Here is a 26,401-nt window from a genome sequence, read left to right on the forward strand (position 1 = left end):
TCCCAAAGGAATCATTGCTGAATTGTCTTAAAAAGTCCCATGAGTCTTTTAAAATATATTCAACTGGGGTTACTGAATTTTTTACTATTCGATCAATAAAAATCCCCAGAGAGTTTGTTATACTATTTCTTCCAGAAATAATTAATCTATAAGGTGGATCCAAAATATTTTTATGAGTTTTAGGTATCCCAAAACATACTGGAATAGTGTGGTGTTCCACATGTAAAAAAATATACAGTTCCTCATTAATAACACCTCATAACAAAGCATCTTCCAGGAAATATTTAATCTTCCTATCTGTAAGAATATTCATGTAACTTTTTGAAAATCTCTTGTTCAGTAACTTTCTCAAATGTATGTATTAAGGGTAAGAGAGGAGGATTCCAACAACTTTTTTTTATAAATAATAGAGTTAGAATTTTCAAACTCTTTCTGATTATCCTTGAATATACATTTAAAATTTAATTTTCTATTAAATAATCTGAAATCTGTTAAAATCCTACTAATATCCACTCTTCTTGATGGAACAAATTTAAGTCCTTTCATTAAAAGATAAAACAAGTTCTTAGTGATAGGAAATGCTGCATAATTGAAAATTTTAAAACTTTTACATATAATATTATGTCATCAGACACCTTAATATCATCACTGTTCTCATTAATTATTGGTAACTGTTCTTTCTCTGAAGGGATGAATTTGTGTATCTGGGCCTTACCGCCCCGTCCCCAGGGAATGGTAATAAAGATGAAATACATTATCTAGACATCAACATAGCTAAGGATTATGTTAATAATTGCTTTTCATCTTGTATTTATAGAAAATCTACCTTCTCCAATGATTATCTGGAGTATTCCAGTAACCATCCACCACATGTGAAAAGAAATATTGTTAAGGGTCAGATGGTGAGGGTGGTTAGGATGTGTTCCAAGATAGACTTAGTGGAAAAAGAAATTAAAAAAGTGACAGATATGTTTTTAGAGAGGGGGTATCCACTTGATTTTGTAAATAACATTCGGGATGAGGTTTTTTCACTATGGAATATTAAATATATGGCATTACTAGGTGCAGGAATTGAAGAAGTGGATAAGAGACCTAAAGGAATCAAAGATTTTTCCCAGTCCATGTTCATTGCTTATGGGGAAACTGCCAAGGAAGTGAAGAAAATCGGGCAATGTTCAAATGTAATCAGGAAATTTACAAATGTATAGGACCCGAACCTTGTTTTACTTATAAAGTAGACAATAATTTAAAATTTATGTTAGATCACAAGACAACACATTTGCCTGGTATCAAATTAGGGACGCATAAATGTGGATGCTGTGAACAATGTTCTTATATTAATGAAAAGGCACAGTTTTTATTCCCTCCCTATGATATACCGATTAAATTAGTTTACGGTTCTTGTACATCCACGGGGTTAGTATATTTAGCCACTTGTAAAGTTTGCACATGTTTCTACGTGGGCAGAACAGAGAGAAAATTAAACCGTAGGATTTACGAGCATTGTTATTGTATCCCCAAAAAAGAAGAAAAGAACGCTTTAAGCAAACATATAAATGCTAACCCCACACATAGTTTTATTTTTGGGATTTTGGAGATGGTTAAGATGGATCCAAGAGGGGGTGACTGGAAAAATAAACTGCTTAAGGCTGAATCCAAATGGCAGTTTAAATTAAATGCAGCATACTTTCCAGGTTTGAATGAGGCTATCAGCATCAAACCTGAACTCAAGTACAGGGCCAGTGTTTTTTGATTTTTTGAAATATTCAGAAATATTGTAACAAGGTTATCCTGTTTATTATAGATATTTTGAGTTAATGTATACATATATTTTTAATGAATTTTTATATGTGAGGTACATATGGTATATGGATTGTTTTTATTTAATATTCATGAGATGCATTGTCACATGTTTTAAAGGTTTTCCTATAAAAAGCATGGATTTTAATGTTCTTTGTAGATCTGTTGAAGTATGTATGACGAAAGCGCTTATCTATGTGGATTGAATAAACTTTTTACTTCATTTTCTGGGGACTAGTTATTGGCGTTTCAGCAGCATAATCTGATTTTAAGACAAAATAGTCATCATTTTTAATATTGTAAACAATGTATGCCTTTACTGGAGCTTAACCATTAGAAGCAAAGCAACAAATGAACAAAACTGTTCACTGTATAACTCCAACTGAAAACAGCAATTAACAATACAAATCCTAATTATAGCGCATTCAAACAGAAAAACAAATTTAAGACCAATAAAATTAATCCTGTATAAAGTTAACAGACCAGAACCATTTATTTGTATTTCTTCTTGAATTCTGTTAAAAAATAATTCCTTCCCACTAATGCAAAAATGAAATTTGGAAGGAAACATCAGAACAGATTGTATTGCAAAATTATAAATCATTGTAATTTAAAAGATAATTTGCCTAATAATCCAAACTTAATCAATTTTAACATTACAAAAACATTGTACATGCCTTCTGTCTTTAGCCACAATGATGTCCACATTAATGTTGGACACGATTTCAGTATTGTGAGTCTGAGTCATAATGGATCTCTGTTATTTGGGCTAAAACTCATTTCTCTGATAGATTTTCAACAATGTTTTGTGAAAGTGAAAATGTTCCTTATCTCTACGTGCATTTGCCCACTGAACCCCCTTACTAAATATAACAAACTCCAAGGCTGCACCAATTTGGGGAAAGGAAGAAAAAACACAGTAATTAAAAATTCTGTGAAATGAGTTTTAGATCAAAAAGAATGACTTCTGTCATAAGGTAGCAGTCACCTAATCAAAAATATCCCCTAGTAAATGCATAACTCACTGACAGCTGAAAATCCAGAAGCTACCTTTTCAATACATAGCCTGCTGTTTATATGTTTTAACATTGAGCATGCATTTTCTCTGATACAAGGGACATTGTTACCCAGAGTGCTGTGTTGCCATTCCCCAGCTGCAAACCAATCACCCTCTTCCTCCAACATGGGATACTGAAGACTTGTCCATACTTTTGCCTATATGAACTGCCAGTCATCATCTGCAGAATAATGGACAATATTGGGTTCATTCATATCTCACTTTGTCCATATGTACAAACAAAGAAGTGAACACTGATAGCTACACATTTTTATTAACCAACTAAGCCATCCGAATACAAGTGTCTCTTTCCTGGGAGTGTGCCTGGTTAAGTGACTTGTTCATACAGTTTGCAAGTAGAAACTGATGGGACTCAAACCAGGCTTAGAGGGTGAATCTCAGATGCAAATCATAGCCTTAAGCTGATGAGGTAAACTGTAGAACACTTAAGATACCTATTGAAATGTCAATGCATCCCTGCTTCCAGAGAGCTGTGCTCAAACAAGTGTGACTCACAAACTTGCTCTTCTAGTAATTGTCCTGTCTTCATATGAGTTGTGAGCATAATATTTCAATGAATTACTAGATGTTGAACCATTATATGTTAATTACTGCACTTAAAAATATGACTGACATCTTCTCAAAAAAAAATTACCAAGAATTTTTTCCCCCTTATATATAAGCAAGCCATTTTAGGTACTGCTGCGGCAACATTTGATTAATGACCCACTGCATATTTTGGAAAATCCTGCTAACAATCCACCCTTATCACATTAATGATTTATGCATCCCTGGTTAGTTCATGCATAAAAATATTTTATTACTAGAAAAAATAATAATGTCGGTCATTGTTAGCAGTAAACATGACGACACTATGTAATCTATGTATAGTTGTTTCAAAGACAGTTTAGGATATTGCTGTTTTGCTGTAAATGTCTGTTCTCATACGTTCCCTAATCTACTGCTACAGATGATTAAAACTGTTTCTTCATTGCTTCTGACCATCATAAGAGTGAAAATTCTAAGAAACACTTGAGCTAAATCTTTCTTATTGTTTAACACAGGTTTTCCAAAGACGTCAGAATGGCCTTACAGACTTTGCAAAGAAGTGGGAAGAGTACAGATTGGGCTTTGGAAAATTAGAGGATGAGTTCTGGCTTGGTAAGAAACCACACTATGAAAAATATTCATGAGTTACCGAGACATTCATTTTTTATGTGCTAAAACCTGAGAAAAGAGCTGTGCTACACTCATTTTCATGTCACCCAATTACCAAACAGCTTGGGATGTATAGAGATCAAAGATAAAAAATTAATTAGCCCTATCACATAACACTATTTACCTTTACAAAGAGAAAATAACTTTGTATTTCCTCATCTGATATATTGTATTTGGCATGCACTGAGAAAAGGTACTTTCTGCTAAAAATGTGGTTGGAAAACAATTTTAATGCAAGAAAACAAATCTAAGGGTCTAAAGTTGCAAAGATACATTAAGCCGTACAACACACACACACACACACACACACAGACACACACACACACACGTACACACACACACACACACACACAGACACACACACGCACACACTTAAGCATATATCAGTGCCTACATAGTTCCCTAGAAGCAACATATAACAGAGAGAAACAGCATAGAATAAAACTGTTTTTATGCAAATTAAAACATATATACAGAAATAATTTTGTTGAGACAACAGAGAAGATTCAAGCTATTAAATGCATTGGTTAAAACCATTTGAATTTCACCTGTTTGTTCCAATAGCACAGTATGTGGCAGAGACAGCTGTGAAAAATTAAGGTGAATCAGTTCATGCAGTGATAGCCAACGAAAACCAGAATCACAGCTAGATAAGATTAGTACTTGATTCATAGGTTCAGAGGTGAGTGCTAGCCAACAGCCCTATGGGGCTTTTTTAAGCCTAGCCATGCTTCAAGGATAAAGGAATTAAATCAGGAATCAGTCCATGGTGGAATACTGACACAGTGGTAAACATATTCTCCACATTACTTGGATCCCTAGTCAATTTCTTGGCTACAGGTTGAGTTCTCAGTTAAGTTTCCATGTTCTTGTTATATTTGGCATGTTTGCATGAATTTTCTGTGAGATGTCTGGTTTCCTTCCATATTCCAAAGACTTGCTGGCAAGTAGATTAATCACGCTATGTTAGCCTTAGATGTGAGTACATTTGCCCTGTAATTGAATGGCATCCCATGCAGTGCTAACTGCCATTTTTAGCCACTGCTTGCCAGGATAAGCTCTATTCCCCCCACCATTTTGCAAATTTTGTTCCACAGGATTTATCTCCAGCATGTGGCTATAGGCCATAGTAGTCTCTACCCATAAGGGTCAAGCAACATATGGTCCAATGAACTATCAGTTCATGAGTCTTATTTGCATCATCTGCAAGGTTATGGATAGTGATGGAACTTTTTCAGAAGGCTCTAGACAAGGCATCTCAAACACATGACCCTTGAGCCTCAAGCAGCCCTCAAACCAGCATGGCTGCAAGAGGAAAACTACTGTGCTGTGTTTCTGGCCACAGTGATTACCTTTATTTTTGTTTTGGAGATTGTGGCACTCCTCTGAGTGTTGTAGTCCTCACACAGCCCTCATGCTTTTTTTGAGTTTGAAACTCCTATTATAGCCAGTTTGCTACTCCTAGACATAAATCTTTATGATTTTCCAGAGGGTAGATCATGCATTTTAAACATAGTTAAATTCTTCAAAGAAGTCATAGCTCTACTGTATGAAACATTCTCAGTGTACATGGCTTATCTCAGTCTTACAAATTTATCTTACACAATCTCACACACAGGGATCAACAATTCACTGTGCGACCTCAGGGTGAATACTTGCACAATTGGCTGGACTGACAATGGGTTCTCAGAAGACACTCAAATAATGAGGGAAATCAGTTCATTACTTCAGGTGAGGTATCCAGTGGTGTTTTCTGAACTTTGTACTCATTCCTCTCCCTTCTCCATCTTCTTCTCAGATACCTGAGCTGTCGCCCACAGTCTCTGGATGATAAAGTCCATTAATGACTGCAGACTTTATATAGTTATCCTTTCCTTTTGTGATCCTGATTCTGTGCTATTTCCGTATGGGTAAGATATTAACCCGTGTCTTTTGTTAAAAACAATGCTCTGATGTGCATTGACCTCTCTCATCTCCACAAGACAAACAGCTTCACAAACACTAGAACTAAGTATCTCCACCAACATATAAATACAACATATTGGAGAGACAGATTTATTACTCAGCGTTTACCCTACCTCTGGAATAAAATTTCCTTTCAGCAGTGTGACACTCTCATATCCTTTAAAATGAACCTCGATGACTGGAAGGGTATCCTTTGCCTGTCTTGCATTACTCTTTCACAAACAGGTAGTACATCATAAGTATGAGCATCAGCATGCCTTACTTGCCTTGTAATTCCTATCAGCTTATAATTATAGGCAAATGCAGCAAAGTCCCCTTTGAGAAGTAAATAGCTACAGACACCTACTATACTGGGGGAACCACTCAAACTAGAGGTTGTGATTAAACACCTGGTTGCAGCTGTAGATTGAGACACCTCATCTGATCAAAAAGTTGGCACAGTAATAAGAAAGGCCTTTGGTATGTGTCATAGGGATTTCTTTTCACCAGGGATGTCATTGTACATAAACTTTACTGGTTCAGTCAGTCAAAGAGTACAATGTCATTGACTGTATGCTTCTGAAGAAACGTGATTCAGTTAGAAATGGTACTGATATTCACTCACTAGGGATGTCACTGTATAAACCTTACTAGAGATAGTACTGATATTTATTTTTAAGAGAACTGACCAAGTTTGAAGCCTGAGGTACTCAGATGAATTAAAAAATGTACCTGCTCTCAGTATCATATCATGACCTGGGAGATGACCTATGGCTTCCAATCTATGTCTTGTAAGATCCATGCTGTTCACGATTTTGTGTCTGGAATCAAAAGATGGAATGGCTAACACATGTAAAAATACAATTAACCTCAAAATATCCATTAATATTAGTCGCAAATGCATTAAGTGCCTCCCTTACCCTTAGGCATAATATGCCACAATGCAGCAGGAGATTGTCACAAGGGCCTTAGATATAGGAAAAGGGACATGTCCGTGTAATCAGGTTAAGTCAGCTGTGAATGAAGTTTGAGAATGCTAATGCTGCACATTCAGCATTACATCCTTTGTGAAACCCATGCTGAATTTGCAAGATTTTTTATGAACTTGTTGATGCATGTAAAAAAAAATCAAAAAAGAAGGAAGCAAATATATGGGTATGTTGAGAGTTCATTGAATTTGAAAGATATGTCTTGAGCAGATGTTTCTGGCAGAGGAGAGTGTTTTTAGAGAAAGCTATAAGAGCTGAAAGAAGTTTAAACAAAAAAGGGAAAAGGTTGGGGGGTATTCTTCTCATCATTGTCATCATCATCATCATCATCATTATCATGTCTGAGCAAGGAATTTTGTCTTTATTTCTGAGGAGCATAATTTTGAAAAGTATTTCTTTTTCCTGGTGGTGGTTCTTTCTGTTACTGATCATTGGTACATACAAGATCATTTATTTCTATAGTTAGCCAAAGGATTGCTTTGTATTAGCTAATTTTTCAGTGCAGTGAATCTAAAAAGTTCAGATTCCCGAAGAGGAATTAGTTATAGGATTGACTTTGAGTCCGAATGATTTTTTTGGGGGGGGTTAATTGCTATACTTACGTTTAGATGTGAAGTAGTTGACATTCAAGTATTCGATTATGTTTTTTTATAGTTTCTGTCTATATTATCGTGAAACTTTTTACAGATTTAAGAATTGTTCCTGTGAAAAAGTGCACCTTTGGTTAACCACTCATGTTCATAGGCATACCTCTCAACCTCTTAGTGCAAGAAATCTGTTCAAAGCCTGACATAATGGGGGACAGAGGCCCACAAATTGGGAAAGAATTTAAATATTGCTGTTATAAATTTAGAAAGTTGATAGAATAACAGGATGTGGCTTAGCAGGCATTTTTCTAAAGAATATGAAGGCTGAAACTCAAATGTATATAATTTACTGACTTCAATCCACAGATCATCCCAGAGATTTGCCAGAAAACCACATATGTTATAAGAAACAGACCAAATATATGAGACAGACTTCTGGACATTCTGCAAAAATCTGGACAGTTGAGAGGTATGTTATGGGCAGTAAAAATAATGTCAGGATGTCCCAGAATCTGGAGAAAAACAGCAATGTTAATCTTACAGAAAATTATTTCATGGCAAGAAGCAGGAACTTTAATGTTACACAAAATAGCAGCACAACAACAACAAAGTTAGCACTTATCATGAACACACTAGTAGCTGGCCAACCACTCTCAATGTGTTGTGGGATAAAATGCTTATTAAAAGGGCAATGTTATCATGCATTACTTCTTAACATGGCAGTGCAGTTATAGAAATTCAGATTCATGTCTTCTCCCTAAAGAGAAGGAAATATCATCATCATCATTCCTCTTTTAAACATTTTTACATAAGATCTATGCACTGTGTCAGTAGCCACCACTTGTCTCTGTTCAGGCCTACTTTCATACTTTCTTCAACAGTCATTTCCACTAAGTTCTTCTGTCATGCAATCCATCTCTTCACTGGATGTCTTTGTTTTCTTTTGCCTTTTTCCTGTCTCTGAAAACAAATTTACCAGCATTGTTTTCAACGTTTCTGTACATGTGACTGAACTATCATAATCTGTTCTCCTTGACCTTCTCTGTAATTGGAGATACTCTGGCTTTTGCTCTGATGTCCTCATTTCTTCATCTGTCTTGCAGTGTGCAGTCTGTTACCTATCACTGGCACTTCATCTTGATTACCTCAAGCTTCTTCTACTGTCCAGGTTTCTGACTCATACAGAGGCACTGGTCATACACTGTCTTGCGCACCTTACTTTTCAACTTCTTTGTCATTCTTCTGTCACACATTACCCTTTTTTGAGCTGGCTTGAGCTGGCTTATGGATAATACATTATTGACACATGACTGATGCTAAACAAAGATATTCATAAAGTGAGAAAACAATGACCAGGATAATGCTAGGCCACTACATTGACATTGTTTCCTCTTTCCTAACATTTTGTGAGGCCTTGGTTTCCTTCATGTGTCTGCTTTAACATTTCAGCACATTGTGATTAGAATACCACTATTCTATCATGCTATAGTAGTAAGTCATTTTCCACTGACAGTTGTGCACTGAAGGTGTTATATTTGTTCATAAGATGCTTTATACCTGTCTAGTAGTTGCGCTTTCCATCTTTGACATATCTGGTAACAATTTACAAGTCAGTCTTGTTCTTGGTAGCTTGTTGCAACTTCTCTAGACATTTAGTAGTCAGATCATGTATTATGATGATCTGCTCAAAGGCATAGTATCATCTTCAAAAACACTGAAAATTCGGACCAAACCGAAAAACTGAATAAATTTAAACCAAAAACAACGAAAAGTAGAGTTGACCACAATAAAGGCAATGATAACTAGCGCTTTCTTCTACTTTTATTATCCGTGAACTTCCTCAGAAAAAGACACAAGCCCCCTCTTGCTTGTGTCTTTTATACGATACATGCAGGATATGATGTCATGAATTAATTCTATTTTCAATGATTAATACAACAGTTTTTAAAAATGTATATAACGTTGATTAACTTAAAATATCATAAACAATATAATATTTGCTTCCACACATAATTTCTTCTTTCACAAATAACTGTCGCTTGGTTGTGTTCCCGTTGTACAAAGCCAAAACAATGATATTTGTATTTCATAAGCTTTAAGTGGAGACTGTGTGTGTGTGTGTGTGTGTGTGTGTGTGTGTGTGTGTGTGTGTGTGTGTGTGTGTGAAAAAAAGTGTGTGTGAAAGGGGGTGTGTGTACACATACACATGTGTGCATGTGTGTGTGTGTGTGTGTGTGTGTGTGTGTGTGTGTGTGTGTGTGTGTGTGTGTGTGTGAGTGTGTGTGTGTGTGTGTGTGTGTGTGTGTGTGTGTGTGTGTGTGTGTGTGTGTGTGTGTGTGTGTGTGTGTGTGTGTGTGTGTGTGTGTGAGTTAGTTAGTGGTATGAGTTGTTAGGTTCATGTGGTGTGCGATAGTGTGTGTGTGTGGATGTGGGAGCGTGAGTTAGTTAGTGGTATGAGTTGTCAGGTTCATGCGGTGTGCGATAGTGGAACATTCTTTTGGTGTTCAACAGTGAGGGATTCATCATTTGTAATAAATGTACATAAACATATGCTTTATATAGGAACATTTCTGTGGAAAAACTAATTAGTAGTTTATAGGTAAACATAGCATCGTTTATGGTTTTAAGTAAAAACGATCTAGTTTGTGATAATAGGACAACCCATTTGTTTGGTTTTTAAGTGTGAGGAATGTCTCCACTTAAAGCTTATTTTTCTTCTTCCCATTCTTCTGTTATTTGTTAGAACTGCTCCGTCATCCCTCTTGTCTTATTCCAATATAGGTATATGCAGGGGCTTTGATGCACTTCTTGGAAACTGCTCAGTTTTAAGCAGTACTCTTGTTTTGTTTGTATGTAGATGTGGCTATATAAATTATGGTAAATTTCTGTGAAACCATATTTAATGTTGCACATCACATTAGCTTGTATTCATAGCTCCCAAATTCTCACCAGCCTCAACACTGGACTACTAAACAAGTTAGAAACAACTTATAACAGGATTGCCAGATTTGCTGCCCAAAATTCTTACGAGTCCCATCACTGTCTCTCACTAAAACAACTAAATTGGCTAGAATTACCTAACCTGCATTGGTATAATCAATTTCAGATTATTCATTCCATTCTCTACAAACCCTCTTTCTGTCCAGCTATCTCATCTCTAATCTCTCTTTACCTACCCACTAGATTACTCTGAAGTTCTGAACAAGGCCTGCTAAAAAATCTACAAACCAAGGACCAAAATGGGTCACGTAGTATATGGCTTTAACTCTTCCAAGGCCTGGAATAGACTACCACTAGATAAAAGATCCCTTGAACATCTCAATCAATTCAAACCCGCTACAAAAAATACCTTCATGAAAAATGGACTTGCCAATGTAATTATCCCCCGTAAATACTTCCCTATAACCTTTTACTTCCCTTCTGTCTTCCTTCCCTTCAATAAACAAACTTACTACTTTATCTTCTCCTCACTGTACAAACGTAACTAGTAAAATATTTCAGCTATGTAATTATTGCACTATTATGTATATAATATGTAATTATGAATATATCCCTAATATGATATATAATATGACTAATGTATTTCTATATGTAATTTATGTACAGTTTAATGTATGACACTGTAACGCAATAATGTGTGGTACTGATGAATGTAATGTGTAGCACTGTAATGCAATAATCTGTGGTACTGATGAATATATTTCTATATATATTCAGTATGTAAAATTTCTATTTTCTGTTGGAGCTTTTCTCCTCAGGCCTCCACTGAAAATGGGCATTTGTAGCCCAGTCGGACAAACCCAGTCAACAAATACAAACTAAATAAAATAAATAAAATTATGTAAGTTTGTATGTAAATGTACCTACAAATTCATTGTAAAAGTATAGGAAAATTAGTTTATTTTTATGGGTATGTTCAACTGTCATTATCTTCCATTAATTATACATTATGATAAAATGATTGTGATGTTATGTTTTGCCTTTCTATATATAATTGTATTGTCTTTGCCGCATGTCCCAGGTAGGGGTTGAAAGGGGTCTACAATCAATCCACCAAACCATTTACCAGAAAAACAAATAAATAAGTTGGTCATGTCTAGGAATTAATGAAGCATAATTAAGATTGATATTGTTTTGACCTAGCTTACATATAGTGGATTGCACCCTCAGTTCTGCTGTAACCAGAATATGAAGTTCATACTTTCCAGAGAAGTATTTGTCCTTATTTTGTTTCAAACTGAATTGTTAATTGTTAGGAGCACTGCCTCTACATTCAAATTTTGTATTTCTTAATCAGGACCAAACACCAGTAAATCACACACAACAACAGCAACAGCTTCATGCTCTTAAAACAAATCACCAATTTCATATTGAACTGCTTCTGGTGCTGAAGTTTCTTAAAACAAAACCTTCCCTTTGGAGCCATGAAAGTTATTCATGGAGATTCAATAAACTCAATGTAGGCTTTGTGCAAAGCCTACAAGAAGTGTATGTGTTAGTGTGACGGTGCACAGTGGGCTTCAGAGTGCAATACATGTTAACGAGGCGTGGCACTCCTAAGCTAGGTTTTGTAGCTTGCAACACTGTTGCTGGCTGTAAAACCTTTAAAGCAAACACAGCCAGCAACTAATTGTAAGGCAGAGCACCTATAGTGTGCAGATTTTCAGAGAATGTAACAATGATCACCAGGGTTTAAAAATAGCTATCATTCTGTTAGTGCAAAACGTCTGCACAGAGGCCAACTTAATGAGAGGACAAATCACCATTAATAGGGACATATTTAAACAGATGTCACATAGGAATGTGTCAGAATGTAAGTCTCTAACTCTTAGAGCAAGAAATGTGGACAAAGTCATAAAAATGGGAGGACAAAGAGGCAAAAATAGGGACAGATGGTTAATATTGCACTTACAAACTTAGGAAGTCGAAACTCAAACATCAGTCATCAGTTTCTGACTCACTCTGCATTCAAATGTCAATGATTTGCCAAGAAAAAAATGTTATGAGGAAAAGATCACAAACATGAAACAAAAACTGCACATTCTGCACAGATCAGGACAGCTGAGAGGTACGCACTCAAATGTATTATTGAGACACATCAGTCCAGAGATCATCCCAGTGATATGGCAGAAAGCCACATATTTGATAAGGAAAACATCTAGACATCCTGGGAACATCTGGACAATTGAGAGATGTGAATGTGAAGTATATACTCGAAACACAGTACAGGAGAGTGTACCTACAGTGCAGGGTATTGTGATATCCTTTCTCTGGCATACTGTACTGAAGCTGTGTTAATGATCTGTAACAGGACACAGCTCAAGTCTGACTTGGAGTGTGCCAAACAACACTTTATAGCTGATGACATCAGCAGTGTCTGCAGAGGAGAAGATAACAGTGCCCCAAATGCTGGTGTAAAATGCTATCTGTAATGTCAAGCAGCATCGCAAACACACACACATACACCCACACCCACACACACACACACACACACACACACACACACACACACACACACACATACACACACACACACACACACAAAACCCCAGTTGATTGCAGGGAGAACAGAGCCCCTACCTATCTAAGTACACAAACTATAGAACACAGTACTTAATGCAAGCACCACAGCTCAAGTCCAACTTAGAGTGTGTCAGACAACACTTTATAGCTGATGACATCAGCAGTGTCTGTTGAGGAGAAGATAACAGTTTCCCACATGTTGGTATAAAGAATGCTCTTTCTAATGTCAAACAACAGCTCACACAACCACACACACACACACACACACACACACACACACAGTTGATTACAGTGAGAACAGAACCCCTACTTATCTATGTACACAGACTACAAAACACAGTGCTTAATGCAAGCACCACAGCTCAAGTCCAACTTGGATTGTGTCAGACAACACTTTATAGCTGATGACATTAGCAGTGTTTGTTGGAGAGAAGATAACAGTGTCCCATTTGCTGTTGTAAAATGGTCTCTTTAATGTCAAGCAACAGCTCACACACACAGACTACAAAACACAGTATTTAATGCAAGCTCCACAGCTCAAGTCTGATTTATACAGGAATGCAGGTGAACTTATAGTAGATGATATCAGCAGGCCATATGGGAGATAAGAGATGGAGTGGCCTGTATGAAATGGATGTGTAGGTATGAGCAAGTATCAAAGTACTGGCAATCCATGTAATTGGAGAAGTAGCAGTAGGATACACACATCTGCTGTGCTGTCTAGACATGCACACATATACACACACACACACACACACACACACACACACACACACACACACACACACTTGACTGCAGTGAGAACAGAACCCCCTACCTATCTAAGTATACAGACCACAGAACACAGTATGTTACACAAGTGTCATGGCACAACAGAAGTACAGGTGAACTTATAGTAGATGATGTTAAGAGGCCATGTGGCACTCAGAAGGTTGTAAGACCTGCATAGGTAAAGGCTAATAGCATACTAGCACTAGGGTATTTAGAAGCCTAGCTATGTAAAAACATAACAACCTTTATTGAGCATAGTTGGATGGTTGTTTTTAGCAGAGCATGTTTGTGAGCAACACCAACTGGCCCTGTCCATAAGGAACATAGGTGTCAGCCCAGAGGTGACTTTACAGTCACCTAACCAGTAGCCAAGGTTGTGCTTGAACAGGGTCATTGAGAAGCACTCTTCACATGCAGTGGGATCCTATTACAGAGGAGTGTGAATCATTGTGGGATATATCTGTCTCACCAGCATGATATGTTTATGTCACAGGCTAGATTGTCAACCCTGGGGCAAATTATAGTTGTCCCATTTGAATTTCAGATGTCTATCATTTCTAGAAGGGCAGGGTCTAACACTGATCTGCAGGACAGCCATAGGTCACTTCTCAGCAGCCTATATGATACCAAGCACAGCAACTGGTATATCAGTCTTTCCATGTATGTCATGCTTGGAGACCTTGGAGTCTACCAGGTACAACCCTGTGTTCTCTTCAGTTGCTGCAGTTGTCTAGAGAGGTACAGAGAGATGTGAGCATTGTACTTCATTATTGGCGTGATAAGGGTAGAGTACAGCAGAGGTATGACTATTCTGGTCTTGGATGTGATGTCCATATGTGTGATATGTGCAATGCAGATTTTGTGTGTCACCACCACAGGCACATAGTGATGAAAGAGTAGATTGCTATCAACATGTGTTCCCAAGTCACGCAACACTGTGTTTGAGCTTGGGAGGTGCTATGTATATTATAATTTGCATGGGTACATCATTGACAAAGGTGGCAAAGAGTCATTGGATGCTTAAAATTTAGTCCATGATTTTGTCACCATTCATCAGTCCGTGTCAGCCCCTATGTAATATGTTACCATCATTGGGGGACTCTATATAAATGTGTCCAGTTAACAGTCATCTGCAAACTTGGTAAACCACAGGCCATCTACTGTTGCCTGTGTTTCAGAGAAGTATTTCCCAAACAGTTGAGGGTCCAGCACAGATCCTTGTGGTATTTCCCTGGTGAGTGGGCTAGTGGTGGAGGTGCAGTCCCCAACTTTAAGTGTGTGTGGTCTGCCACTGAGCCAGTTGGCTCTCCATCTAGTAGTTTATAACCTAATTCCCAGATGGGAGATCTTCAGTATGAGACATAAATGGGGGATAGTATTACATGTCTTGGATAACTAAATGTAGGTAGTATGTCCTGTTATCCCTCATCCCAATCCAAACATAGTAGGGGAGTTAGCCATATTAGAGTACATAGGTAGCAAAAATTGGATTTATGGGAAGAATGAAGTAGGGGTAAAGAGGGGAGGATCCCTTGGTGATATGCAACAGTGTGATAGGGAGGAGAAAAGAGAGAGAGTGGCTGAGTTACTATATGTGTAGATATACTGGGGTGGGTGGGAATAGGGGGCAGGGAAAGGAGCAAAGTGAGCTCGCAGGGCAAGTTGAGTGGGGCCTATACTGGGTAACAATATTCACCCAGCCTGTAAGTACCAGTGCTAGGCATGTTTTACTACAGCAGCTTCACTTTGTGGTTTACTACCGCAGCTTCACTTTTTCTGTAATGGAGCAGTGAAGTATGCTGACAAAACTAGTCTTTTCACCAATACTTTTGAGCAAGTCTAGTCTAACTGGCCAAATTGTGCTCTTTTATTTATATATATATATATATACACACACACGCACACACATGTGCACACACACACACACACACACACACACACACACACACACACACACACACACACAAAAGTAAGGGAAAATAAGGGATCTAACAATGGGACAATATGAAAAAAGTAGGACGTCCTAAGTAACAGGTGTAGCAGAATGATGGGTGAGGTGTGGAACACATGGAGTAGTGTTTTGGCTCATGTAGTTTTGGGGAAGAATGGGGGAGTTTCATAGGAAAATTCTGGAAGATGAGATGGCAATGGATTGGCTAAGGAGGTGAGGAAAAGCAGAGTAGGGCTGTAGAGGTGGGGGAATTAGGAGACCAATAGGCAAGATGGGTTCTAAAATGGTAGGGGAAGAAAGGAAGTGGACAGAACACTTTATGGGAGTGTAGGCAGATAAGTAGACTAGTAAATAAGTACTTAAGAGGGCAGAGGTTGTCAGAGCTGTACAGGTAAGTGGCATGGAAGAGTAAGGTGAAGGGGAAATTGTAAAATGTAGCCATTAAAGACAATATAAAGAGAATGAAGCAAGATGGAATAACAGATGCAGTCAGCAATAACAAGTGCTGAAGAAGAGCAAAGGTGGCTATGCAGGCACCAGCGCACAAGCAGATCAGGAAGATAATGAACATGGAAAAGTGCTCAGTCTTATGATAAGGTCTGAGAATGATGAAACAGATCAGTAGAAAGTGTAGGTGGGATTAAAAAGGGAACAAATGCAACAGAGAGAGTGAAGCAATCAAAAAAGACAATAATGAAAACTGGGTGTGATGGAATTGAAGTGGAAAAATTTGCAGATACTAGAGGTAGGAGCAAGAAATGAAGGAGGTCAGAGCCAGTGTGAATAAGAAAAAATGTGATTAGATGACTGCGTGATTAGATGATTGACGATGAAGTCACCAAGAAGATTATCATAGGATCATAGGAGACTACCCGATGGCCATTTTAAGCCTAGCCTTTTCAACCCAATGTAATACCACAGAAGTGCTAGTCCATACCCAAGATTCCATTTAGTGAAGACTGCCCATGTCCAGGAGAATTGTGGGTGCTATCCCAGGTAAGAATTTACAGTGCCAGATCCACTCATCCAGGTTCCTCTTGAACAGTGTCATAGAGGTGCTCTGTTTCACATGAATTGTTAGCCTGTTCCAAAGATGTGGCAGTATCTGGGAGATCAATCTGTCCCTCCAGCATGTCCGATTTAAGTCACAGGCCATATTTAATCCCTGGAATGTGTAGTCCTAGACCCATTTGATTTACGGGTATGCAAATTCATTAGGTTTAAGTCTTGGATTGCTCAGTAGACCAAGCATAAGTCTCCCCTAAGAAGTCTATACCATACAGAATATAGTGACAGGAACTTTAGTTGGTCCATGTAAGGCACATGCTGGAGTCCCTTGATCTTCTTTGATAGAAACCTCTGAGGTCTCTCTAATTATTTCAGGTGCTTAGTATGGTGCATGCCAAATACTGAATTATGAGCCAGATAAGTGCTGAGTATAGGGGGTTATAACTTCTTTTGTTCTTGTGGTGATGCCTTTACTAATCAAGTGTGCTACATGGAAAGCTTTACTTACCATGGTAGACATGTGGTGGTCAAAGTTAAGGTCACAGTCAACCTGTGATCCAAGGTCCCTTACCACTTCATGGGTACTTAGGGTATTGCTGTTGATTTGGTAGTGTGAAGGGACATTGTTTGTACTGAAGGGAATGATGATGAATTTCTTTGTAGTCAGTCTGAGACCGTGACTTATACACAAATTGTTGGTCAGTGTAAGACCCTCCTGGAGTATACTGACATCATTTGGGATTCAATGATTGCACCTAGTTTGCAGTCGTTTGCAGACTTGATCAGCCAAAACCCTTTAGTTTTGACCTGAATTTCTGAGAAGTATATACTAAACAGTAGGAGGACCAGCACTGACAACTGTGACGCCCCACTGGTAACAGGTCTGCTGGTTGATGTAGAGTCACCCACTGTGCTAGTGTGTGTTCAGTTTGTGAGCCAGTCAGCAACCCATCTTACAATGAAGGGGTTTACATTCAGTTTGCTACATTTATCGGAAAAGCGTGAATGTGGGATTGTGTCAAAAATCATGGGTTCCCAGGCTGACAGGAACTGGATCTCCTCTGAATGACAGCAAAAACTGAGCCAATTATTGAAATCAGTCATTTTTTGTTTATACTGCGGCAGTTGTAGGTGAGGGTAGTATGCTGCTCAAGGCTAGGGACATACCTGCCTGGGACACATACTCAGAGAGCTCAACCATGTCTCTCTTCATATAGTCCAGTGATGTATGTCTCAGGTCATTCACACCAACATGATCTAAGGCAGCTTGAGATGTCATTTGGTTCCTTAGAAGCTGGGTTTGGAGGTCAAACCCAGAGACCTGAGTGCATGCGTGATTTGATGAATCCTGGCACCAGACAGGCAGCTAACCGTGACTTTCTCCTTGTCCAACCTGGTGAGTAAGACATCTGTGTGTCTCACCATTGAATCTCCAATGACATGGAGACTTATTTTTTGAGTGTTACCCCTTATGGGCTTGGTGGGTGAGATATTGGTGTTGCTATGTGTCATGGGTGCTGTGGGGACTGTGTTAGCTGTAGCAGTGTTGCATTTTGGAGGTCTCTGGTGTTTTGATAAGTTTTTTGAGAGAAGTTCCAAGTATGTGGATTTACATGTCTGAAGCGTATTATGTGTATGAGTAGTGCCATGTGTATGAGTAGTGGTACTATGTGAATTTGTTGTGGTGGGTGAGTTGACAAGCTTCTCCATGTCACTGTTTGAGTGAGAAAAAGCATGGCTTCTAGATTCTTTGTGTAACTACATCTCTTGCACTCTGTACTAGAAGTAGAGGGTTGTCTGTGTACATGAGGCAGTTGATTCACTGCCTTAGGAGAGCCAAGTCAACAAGGCTGGCAGGTAAAACAAGGGTAGTCCAACTGTCTGTAATGCTAGATTGAAGACTGTTGTCACTAGGGGTGGCTTTTCAGAAATGGTCATGGAGGAGCTCAGTGAAAGGATATTTCTGTATAGGTTTTAAGGGAAAATGTGTTGAATTTAACTGTCCAGCTTTGATGCACAGTTGCACAGTACATGTAGAAACCTGCTCAAATGCGGGGCCTAAATACCAGAAGCTAAAACTTGAAACAAACTCTAAAAAGATTCAAAAGGACCACTGTGGATGCTTATTCCAAGCCCTAGACTTCCCTTTACCTGACAGGTCCCAGTCAGCATAATTCTCTCACAAAAGTGCAGATAGGCCCCTTCCAATCCAAGATTGCCTGAAAAACGTGCTCCAAATAAACAAACTACTGCAAACAGGTCTAGAAGCAGCAGGCCTGGATCTGGACTATGGTACAACGACTAGCTACCATAGTTTCAGGAGGAAACACTAGTGAATGTTTAACACAGAAGCAAAATAGCAGTGAGACACTCAACAAAACATTTAAAACAGCGAAAATCAGCCAGGAGACTCTAAAGAATGTTTTAAGCAGTTAACAGATCAGTTAATTAAACACTGCTTGGCGAGAAAACCAGAACAGGCAGAACAGATTCCTTTAAAACAGTGATTCTCTGCATGGGAGATAAAGGAGACAGATTATGGTGATATGTGTCTAGAGGCTTGACATAGTTAGATATGGAAAGATTTGACCAAGACAGCCAAAAATGTATATTGTACTGCATGTGCTGAAATGGGAAAAAGGGGTTATAAATGGATGTAGACACTAAAGACTTGTCTTAGTAGGCAAATAAGGTGGTAGCAAGCAGGGCCAGGGAGGTGACAGATGTCAGAAAATGGGATTGCAAGATGCTTGGCTCTGTAGCACATAAGGATGGACCTCTGATTGCACCCTAAGTGACCAAGGCATGATTAGCAGCCCCTAGTACTGGAGGAGCCAAGCACAGATGGAGAGGCAATGAAGTGGAATGGGCCATTGTGTTCTGCTGGGATGCTGGAGATGTATGCATATACACTGGGACACACTGGGGAGGTGCAATTTCATTAGTAGAAATTGGAGGTACCACCTCTCATGTTTTAGGGTTGGGATGGGTGAGTGTTACTATTAAAAGTGCATCCTTCATGGACAGCCCATTGCATGCCCTATTCCTGGTGGAGTTGAGTGTGTGTGCAGAGATGTTTGTTAAAAAAGAAAAAAAAAAAAGCACAACCCATCAAACCACCCCTTCTGTTTGCATTAATGGTGGCCTCTTCTGAATGACTCTCATCTGGGTTATGGGAGAGGGTTGATGATTAGAAGCTTATTTTAAACATCCTCAGAGGTGACTGTTTTTATACATATTAGGGCTCTGACGTTGAATGGTTTGTTCTTCTTTAGATTTACTTTTCTATTTTGTGTACACATTCCCTGAAGGGCACAGGTTGAATGGTTTGTTCTTCTTTGGATTTACTTTACTATTTTGTGTACACATTTCCTGAAAGGCACAGGTTGAATGGTTTGTTCTTCTTTGGATTCACTTTGCTATTTTGTGTACACATTCCCTGAAGGGCACAGGTTGAATGGTTTGTTCTTCTTTGGATTCACTTTGCTATTTTGTGTACACAGTCTGTGAAGGGCTCAGGTGATTCATTTGGCTACCTACTTAATGAAGTGAATCAAAGTTGTTCAGAGCTTCCAAGTTCCTCTTAATGGATGAATATTCTCGACAAACTGCCCTAGTTCTTTGATAGCTCAGATTCGCCTGAAGATGTCTTCAGAATAGGTAATGAGTTCAAGAACGGTTTCACTTCTAGCCAGGCTCATGCATTAGAGCTCAAGTAAAAAATGGAATAGACAGGCTATACCACATGTGGCTAGAATCTATTTCTGTGTTACAAACTCATCAAGTAGAAAGTCCAATAGCAGCTCCTCAGAAATGGTCTAGGCATCCCTGTTTCCACTGAAAAGTTTTCAGAACAGATCTATTGCCTTGTAAATAAACGGATTACATGGTCGGTTAATATCCTTATTAAAAAAGTTAGCTCTGAAAGGGCTAGTTTATTTATTTAGCTAGTTATTTGCCTGTTTATTTAGTTGTTGTCAGAATAGGGAGACTGGTCTAAAGGGAATTTTCAGATATTAGCTGGGCCATGTGCAGCAATCCTCACCATCATATGTCATGTCGCCTCACACTAAGATGTCCTGTTCGATTCTCAGCTAAAGCGTCTTCTGTGTGGAGACATGCGTGAATGGGCATACCTTTGTTGAAGTTTGTATGTCAGGGCTGGCAACTCGGTACGTAAAAATCTACTGTCAATCATTAGTGGACCGGAATTCTGCTGTGGCGACCCCTAACCGGGAAAAGCCGAAAGATACAACAACAACAAAAGTATAACAGCATGATGAATGGCAATAATGTTTACATGTTAAAATACGGTATCAGTATTATGATGATATATACACAGAACTGTTTTTTAATTTTAATATTTTTAATTGTTTATTTTATAAAAAATAAGTAAAATATGCTTATCAATGATCAACCTAACTCCATTTATTTCAGGACAAGTAATCGACTGACTACTATCCATCTAATCTAAGCTCTGACAATGTTAAGAGCCACCTACATTTTACCCTAAAATACTTTCATTTGTATGAATCAGATAAATATTTCCTCAATTAATTTATTTTTGTTGACCGGGAATAATCCAACTGAACTAAAATCCCATTTTCAAAGGAGGATGGGGGAAGAACATTTCCACATTTATACAACAGAAAAAAAAAATCAGCTGTGCATGGTCATTCTTGAAAACATATACAAAAATTACAAAAATAAAATATATTAGTAATGAGGGTTACAAATAAATACATTGACATTATATGTCAACAGTTAAATATCGAGTATAAAGGAACAGAGGGAGAGGTTAGGACTGATAGGGTTTGGATGTAGGATGGCAGAAGATGAAATTCATGTACAAGGACAGGTCCAAGAAGAAGTTAGGTTGGTTACTAGATTGTAAAGAAATGTTCTGGTGGAGTGCAATTCCACAGTCTGGCTCATGAACATAAACTAGTCATCAAAGTGCTTGTTTGATTTGACAACTTCTAGGGGGTTTACATATCTTTTGGAAGTAAATAAGAGATGGGTGGACATCTGCTGGGTTCATGTAGAATTTTTCTGTTTTTTAACTAGTTAAATGTTAAGAAACCTTTAGCTTTTGCCAATTAATCTTACTACGTGGTTTGCAGTGATGTGTTTTCTGGGAGACATTAGCAGTGTACTTCCAATTTTATTGCATGCATGTTCTAGCTTATATGGGTGAGTTTTATTAGTAAGACTAGAGGAGGCATAAAGTAATGTAGGCAGTAACTAAGTTTGGGCTGTATTTATTTGTGCTATTTCTGTAAAGTAGGAGTTTTGTGAGTTTTTGAGGTTGCATATTCTGTGAAATAATTAAGATTTCACTTGAGCCAAAAATAAATTTAGTTTTATTGGCATTTAATGAAAGATTTGAGACTTTAAACTAATGTTCTACACTTTGAAATTAAGCAGTGTAGAATGCTGAAAATGACTAAGGGAATTGCCATTATAGATAAAACTGGAGTAGTCAGCATACTGTACTAATGTGGCATTAGGAATCTTGGCACACGTGTCATTTACAAATATACTGAACAGAACTGGTGTAAGTATTGAGCCATGTGGAACACCACTACTTTCTATTGGGTAGAATATTTGACACTTCCTGGGAACATTTTACTGCTTGGTGTCAGTTATATAAATAACTTTTAACTTTTGAACCATTCTAATGTTGTGTGAGCCTGATCCATACTAGCCAGCCTTTGTAAAGGAAGAGTGAGTGAGAAGGTATCAAAGGCTAGGTCAAAGAGAATGACAGCAGTGGGAAGACATTTGTTTTTGCTATGATTAGTGCAATCACTATAAATACAGTGAATTCTGAAACATGCACGCATAGTATAATACTGAATTATAACACTTGTATGTCTGTTCTGCCTTTCATTTGTATCTATTGCTTGTTTTCTATTTCTGTTCTGCTTATTTCCACAGTTTAGTTACTCTTATTAACCCTGATTATTTTGCTCTGTAAACACCTTCTGCATTTGCAGTTGCAGTCTCTGTCTCTGTTTCCCACTCTCTGTCTCTCTGCCTCTACCCCAGGCCTCGATAATATTTATCGTATCACATCCCAGGAACGGTATGTCCTGCGTATTGATATGAAGGACAGACAGGATGAAGTATATGCTTTTTATGATCGATTTGCCATTGGGGATGCTAGAACCCTCTACAAGCTCAGGATAGGCGAGTACAATGGAACCGCAGGTGGGTGTCTGTTTGAATCTTATCTTTATCTAATTATCTGATTAGGTACATAAATATTTTTTGTTTCATATTATCACTGCTTCAGTTTCAAGAAATTATCATGAATGCACAGCAAAACCTAGGTAAGAGAAAGACTAGCACAGTATTTTAAATCTTCTGGGCTACAAGACCGCAAACACTGCTGCAGGGTAATTATGTTTGGCAGATAAAAGTGACTTGATGGATGTTTACAAAGCAATGCAGTCAAACTATTTCATGGTTATACATTTCCCTGTATTGATTTTTAAACATTAAGAAGTGTAGATCTTCTGTGAAATATGATATTATTATGAGTTCTGTATTATTTAGTGTGCAGCTACATAAATAAACTGTCCCATAAGAAGCCAAGAAAATAAGAATTTGCTGCATTCTCCTTCTGTGAAAATTAGTATAATGTACCAGGCAGACAGAAAGTATTTATAACCTGTGCAAATATAAAGACAGAAACTGTGACATGTAATACAATTAACTCAATCACTGTGTGGCAAAAATGTTTAAAGTATTGTGGTATCATACATTAGCTAATAAAAATGTTAAAATTTAGCATAAGGATGTTAATCTGTATATCTTTTTGGCTATGGATTGAATATGGAGTGCCTCTTTTCACATCAACTAGTCAGCCAGGTATAAAGGCACGAGTATACACACACACACACACACACACACACACACACACACACGCCATACACACACAAATATATTCTTTTGTTGCTTGGATTAACTAAGTTCATTTCAGTGCAGTTTACTGTTGCATAAGACACAAACAATCAAGTGTGTGTTGCTCATATGCGTCTTTTTGTTGGATGGACCAATGTTATAGCCTCAGGGAGAAAAACCAAAACAGTTTTTACGTTGCATATCAACAATTGTTCTTTGTCTGAGGTACAGTGACCTCAGAGTGAGGAAAATAATGTTTTCTGCGTGGATGGGGATTGGTCATGCACTGTGTGGGGTGTGCTTAGTGCCCCTGCAAGAAATGAAAATATACAAAATGTTACACTAGCCTTAAGAAGTTGTTATACGAGTGTCTGAGTACTCAGGCTTGTGTAACGTGAAGAATTACACAATAAAAACTAATTATTGTTCTAGAATGCCCACGCTGACTGGACAGAGTAATCAACATGTCCAGAGAAACTGATCATTATGCACAGGAAAAAGTCTGTATACAAAACAAAATTCAGCCAGCAAAAATCACTGTGTCTGCAACTATTAAAATAAAAGCTGTAGACATCAAATTCACAAAATCACTAAGGTGAGAAATAGAAGTCATACAGTACAATACAAAAGGAACAACTTCCAATTTCTGACATGCACACAGAATCTCCCCAAAGGAAAATAGTATAGAAATGATTTGATGAGTATGTAAGCAAACAAAAATACCCATGAGAAGAAAAAAAGAAAGAAAAAAGTGGACAGAAGTGCATATAATCTAACATGTTATGCAAGTGTTAGCACATTACATAACCTATGCATACACAGTACAAAAGCAAGCCATTCTCAGGCATGTATTGCTAGCAACAAGATATGGAAAAGAAAATATGTTGTAATATAGGTTCATAGGTTCATAGGTTCATACTAGGCTATCTGCCCTGGGGCAATTATAAGCCTAGCCCGATTCTGTATGGCTTACGCCACCCCTTGATTTGGGTATACTGTGCCCTTTTTAAGGTTTAGTTTACTGTGCCTCTGTCTAATAGTGACACGGGAGTAATCCCTGGGACAAACCTACGATCCCCCATCCACCTATCGAGATTCTTCTTGAAGAGATTCAGTGAGGTGCTCTGCCTCACATGAACTGGAATTCTATTCCAGAGCGAAGGGAGCCTCTGGGTTATGAACCTGTCCCTCCAGCAAGTTCTATTTATTTCTGTGCTGAGGTTCAAGTCCCTCGAGCATGTGGCTCTAAGGGATTTAGATTTACTAAGGTGGAGCATGTCCATTAATTCTGGATTTGACATAGCTTTGTATGTCAGGCATAGATCGCCTCAAAGTAAGCGGTATGCAACTGAGTAGAGCTGGAGTTTTTTTAACCAAGCAGCATATGGCATCTGTTTGAGACCCTTGATCCTCTTGGTGAGATACTTTTGGGGTCTTTCTAATTGCTGCAGGTTTCGGGTAAGGTACATCCCAAAAGGGGCATTGTATTCTATGATGGGCCTGATGAGGGATGAATAAAGGGGCACGATTACCTCTCTTGATCTAGATGTGAAACCCTTTGTGATGAGGTGGGCTATGTAGAAGGTCTTTCTAACCACTTTGGCAATGTGGTTTTCAAAGGAGAGATTGCTATCAACTTGGGTCCCCAGGTCCCTAATAACTTTCTCTGTACTTAATGGGTTTCCGCATATGTGGTAATTTGTGGGCACATTGTTTTTGCCAAAGGGTATGACTATACATTTTTTGGCATTTAGCTTTAAACCATGGCATTGGCACCAGTTATCTGTCTCTGTGAGACCTTTTCGAAGGATGTTTGTGTCAGCTGGAGAGTTGATTATGGCGCCCAGTTTGCAGTCATCTGCGAACTTGGTGAGCCATAGTCCTCCCATGTTTGCCTGTACCCCGGAAAAGTATATACCGAACAAGAGTGGTCCCAGGACAGAACCCTGTGGGACGCCACTTGTGACTGGTTTCGAGTCTGACATGGCTCCAGCAACTCTCACTCTGTGGGTTCTGTCTTTGAGCCAGTTTGCGACCCATCTTGTGACATAGGGGTTTATATTTAAGCTGGATAGCTTATCTATGATGCCCGAGTGGGGTATTGTGTCAAATGCCTTTGCAAGGTCCAGATAGGCTGTGTGGACTACCTTCCCTTCATCTATGGCTTTGGTGACTGTTTCGAAGAAGTCAACCAGGTTCAAAAGGCAGGATCTGCCCTTGACAAAGCCGAACTGGGTAGGATCTAGTGTCTGTAGGTCCCCAATGTCTTTGTTTATGAGCTCCATGATGATCCTCTCCATAGCCTTGCAGACTAAGCTAGTCAGGCTTATGGGGCAATAGTTTCCAGGGTCTGTAGAGGCTCCACCTTTGTGGAGTGGGACCACTGTTGCTGTACGCCATTCTGTGGGCACATATCCTGTAGTGAGGCTGAGATTGTATAGCTGTTTTATTTGAGGGATTAGTTCCTCTTGGTGTTCATGTAGGATGCAACCTGGGATGCCATCTGGTCCCATGGAAGCAGTGTTTTTTGCTTTGGAGAGGGCAGCCTTCACCTGAGCATCTATGATGTTTGGGAGGCAGCCCTCTGCCGGGATAGATACTTGCTCTTTTGGAGGGGAGGGGGTGGAGAAGTTTGCACTGAACC

The 26,401-nt window shown here is 38.5% G+C and overlaps 1 protein-coding gene across 3 annotated transcripts in view; it reads left to right on the plus strand.

Moving 5' to 3' along the window:
- Positions 1–26,401, plus strand: part of TNR (tenascin R) — a 5,843,683-nt gene that overhangs the window by 5,749,750 nt on the left and 67,532 nt on the right. For 2 of the 3 annotated variants that reach the window (XM_044085960.1, XM_044085962.1), the window contains 2 exons: positions 3,922–4,018; positions 22,900–23,061. In XM_044085960.1, coding sequence (XP_043941895.1) covers positions 3,922–4,018; positions 22,900–23,061 — 259 coding nt within the window. The remainder of the gene's footprint in view (positions 1–3,921; positions 4,019–22,899; positions 23,062–26,401) is intronic. The other variant, XM_044085961.1, reaches the window with a different exon arrangement.

This window comes from Protopterus annectens, chromosome 10.part0 (genome assembly GCF_019279795.1).
Source record: "Protopterus annectens isolate FY-2018-M chromosome 10.part0, PAN1.0, whole genome shotgun sequence".
NCBI classification, from domain to species: domain Eukaryota; kingdom Metazoa; phylum Chordata; order Ceratodontiformes; family Protopteridae; genus Protopterus; species Protopterus annectens.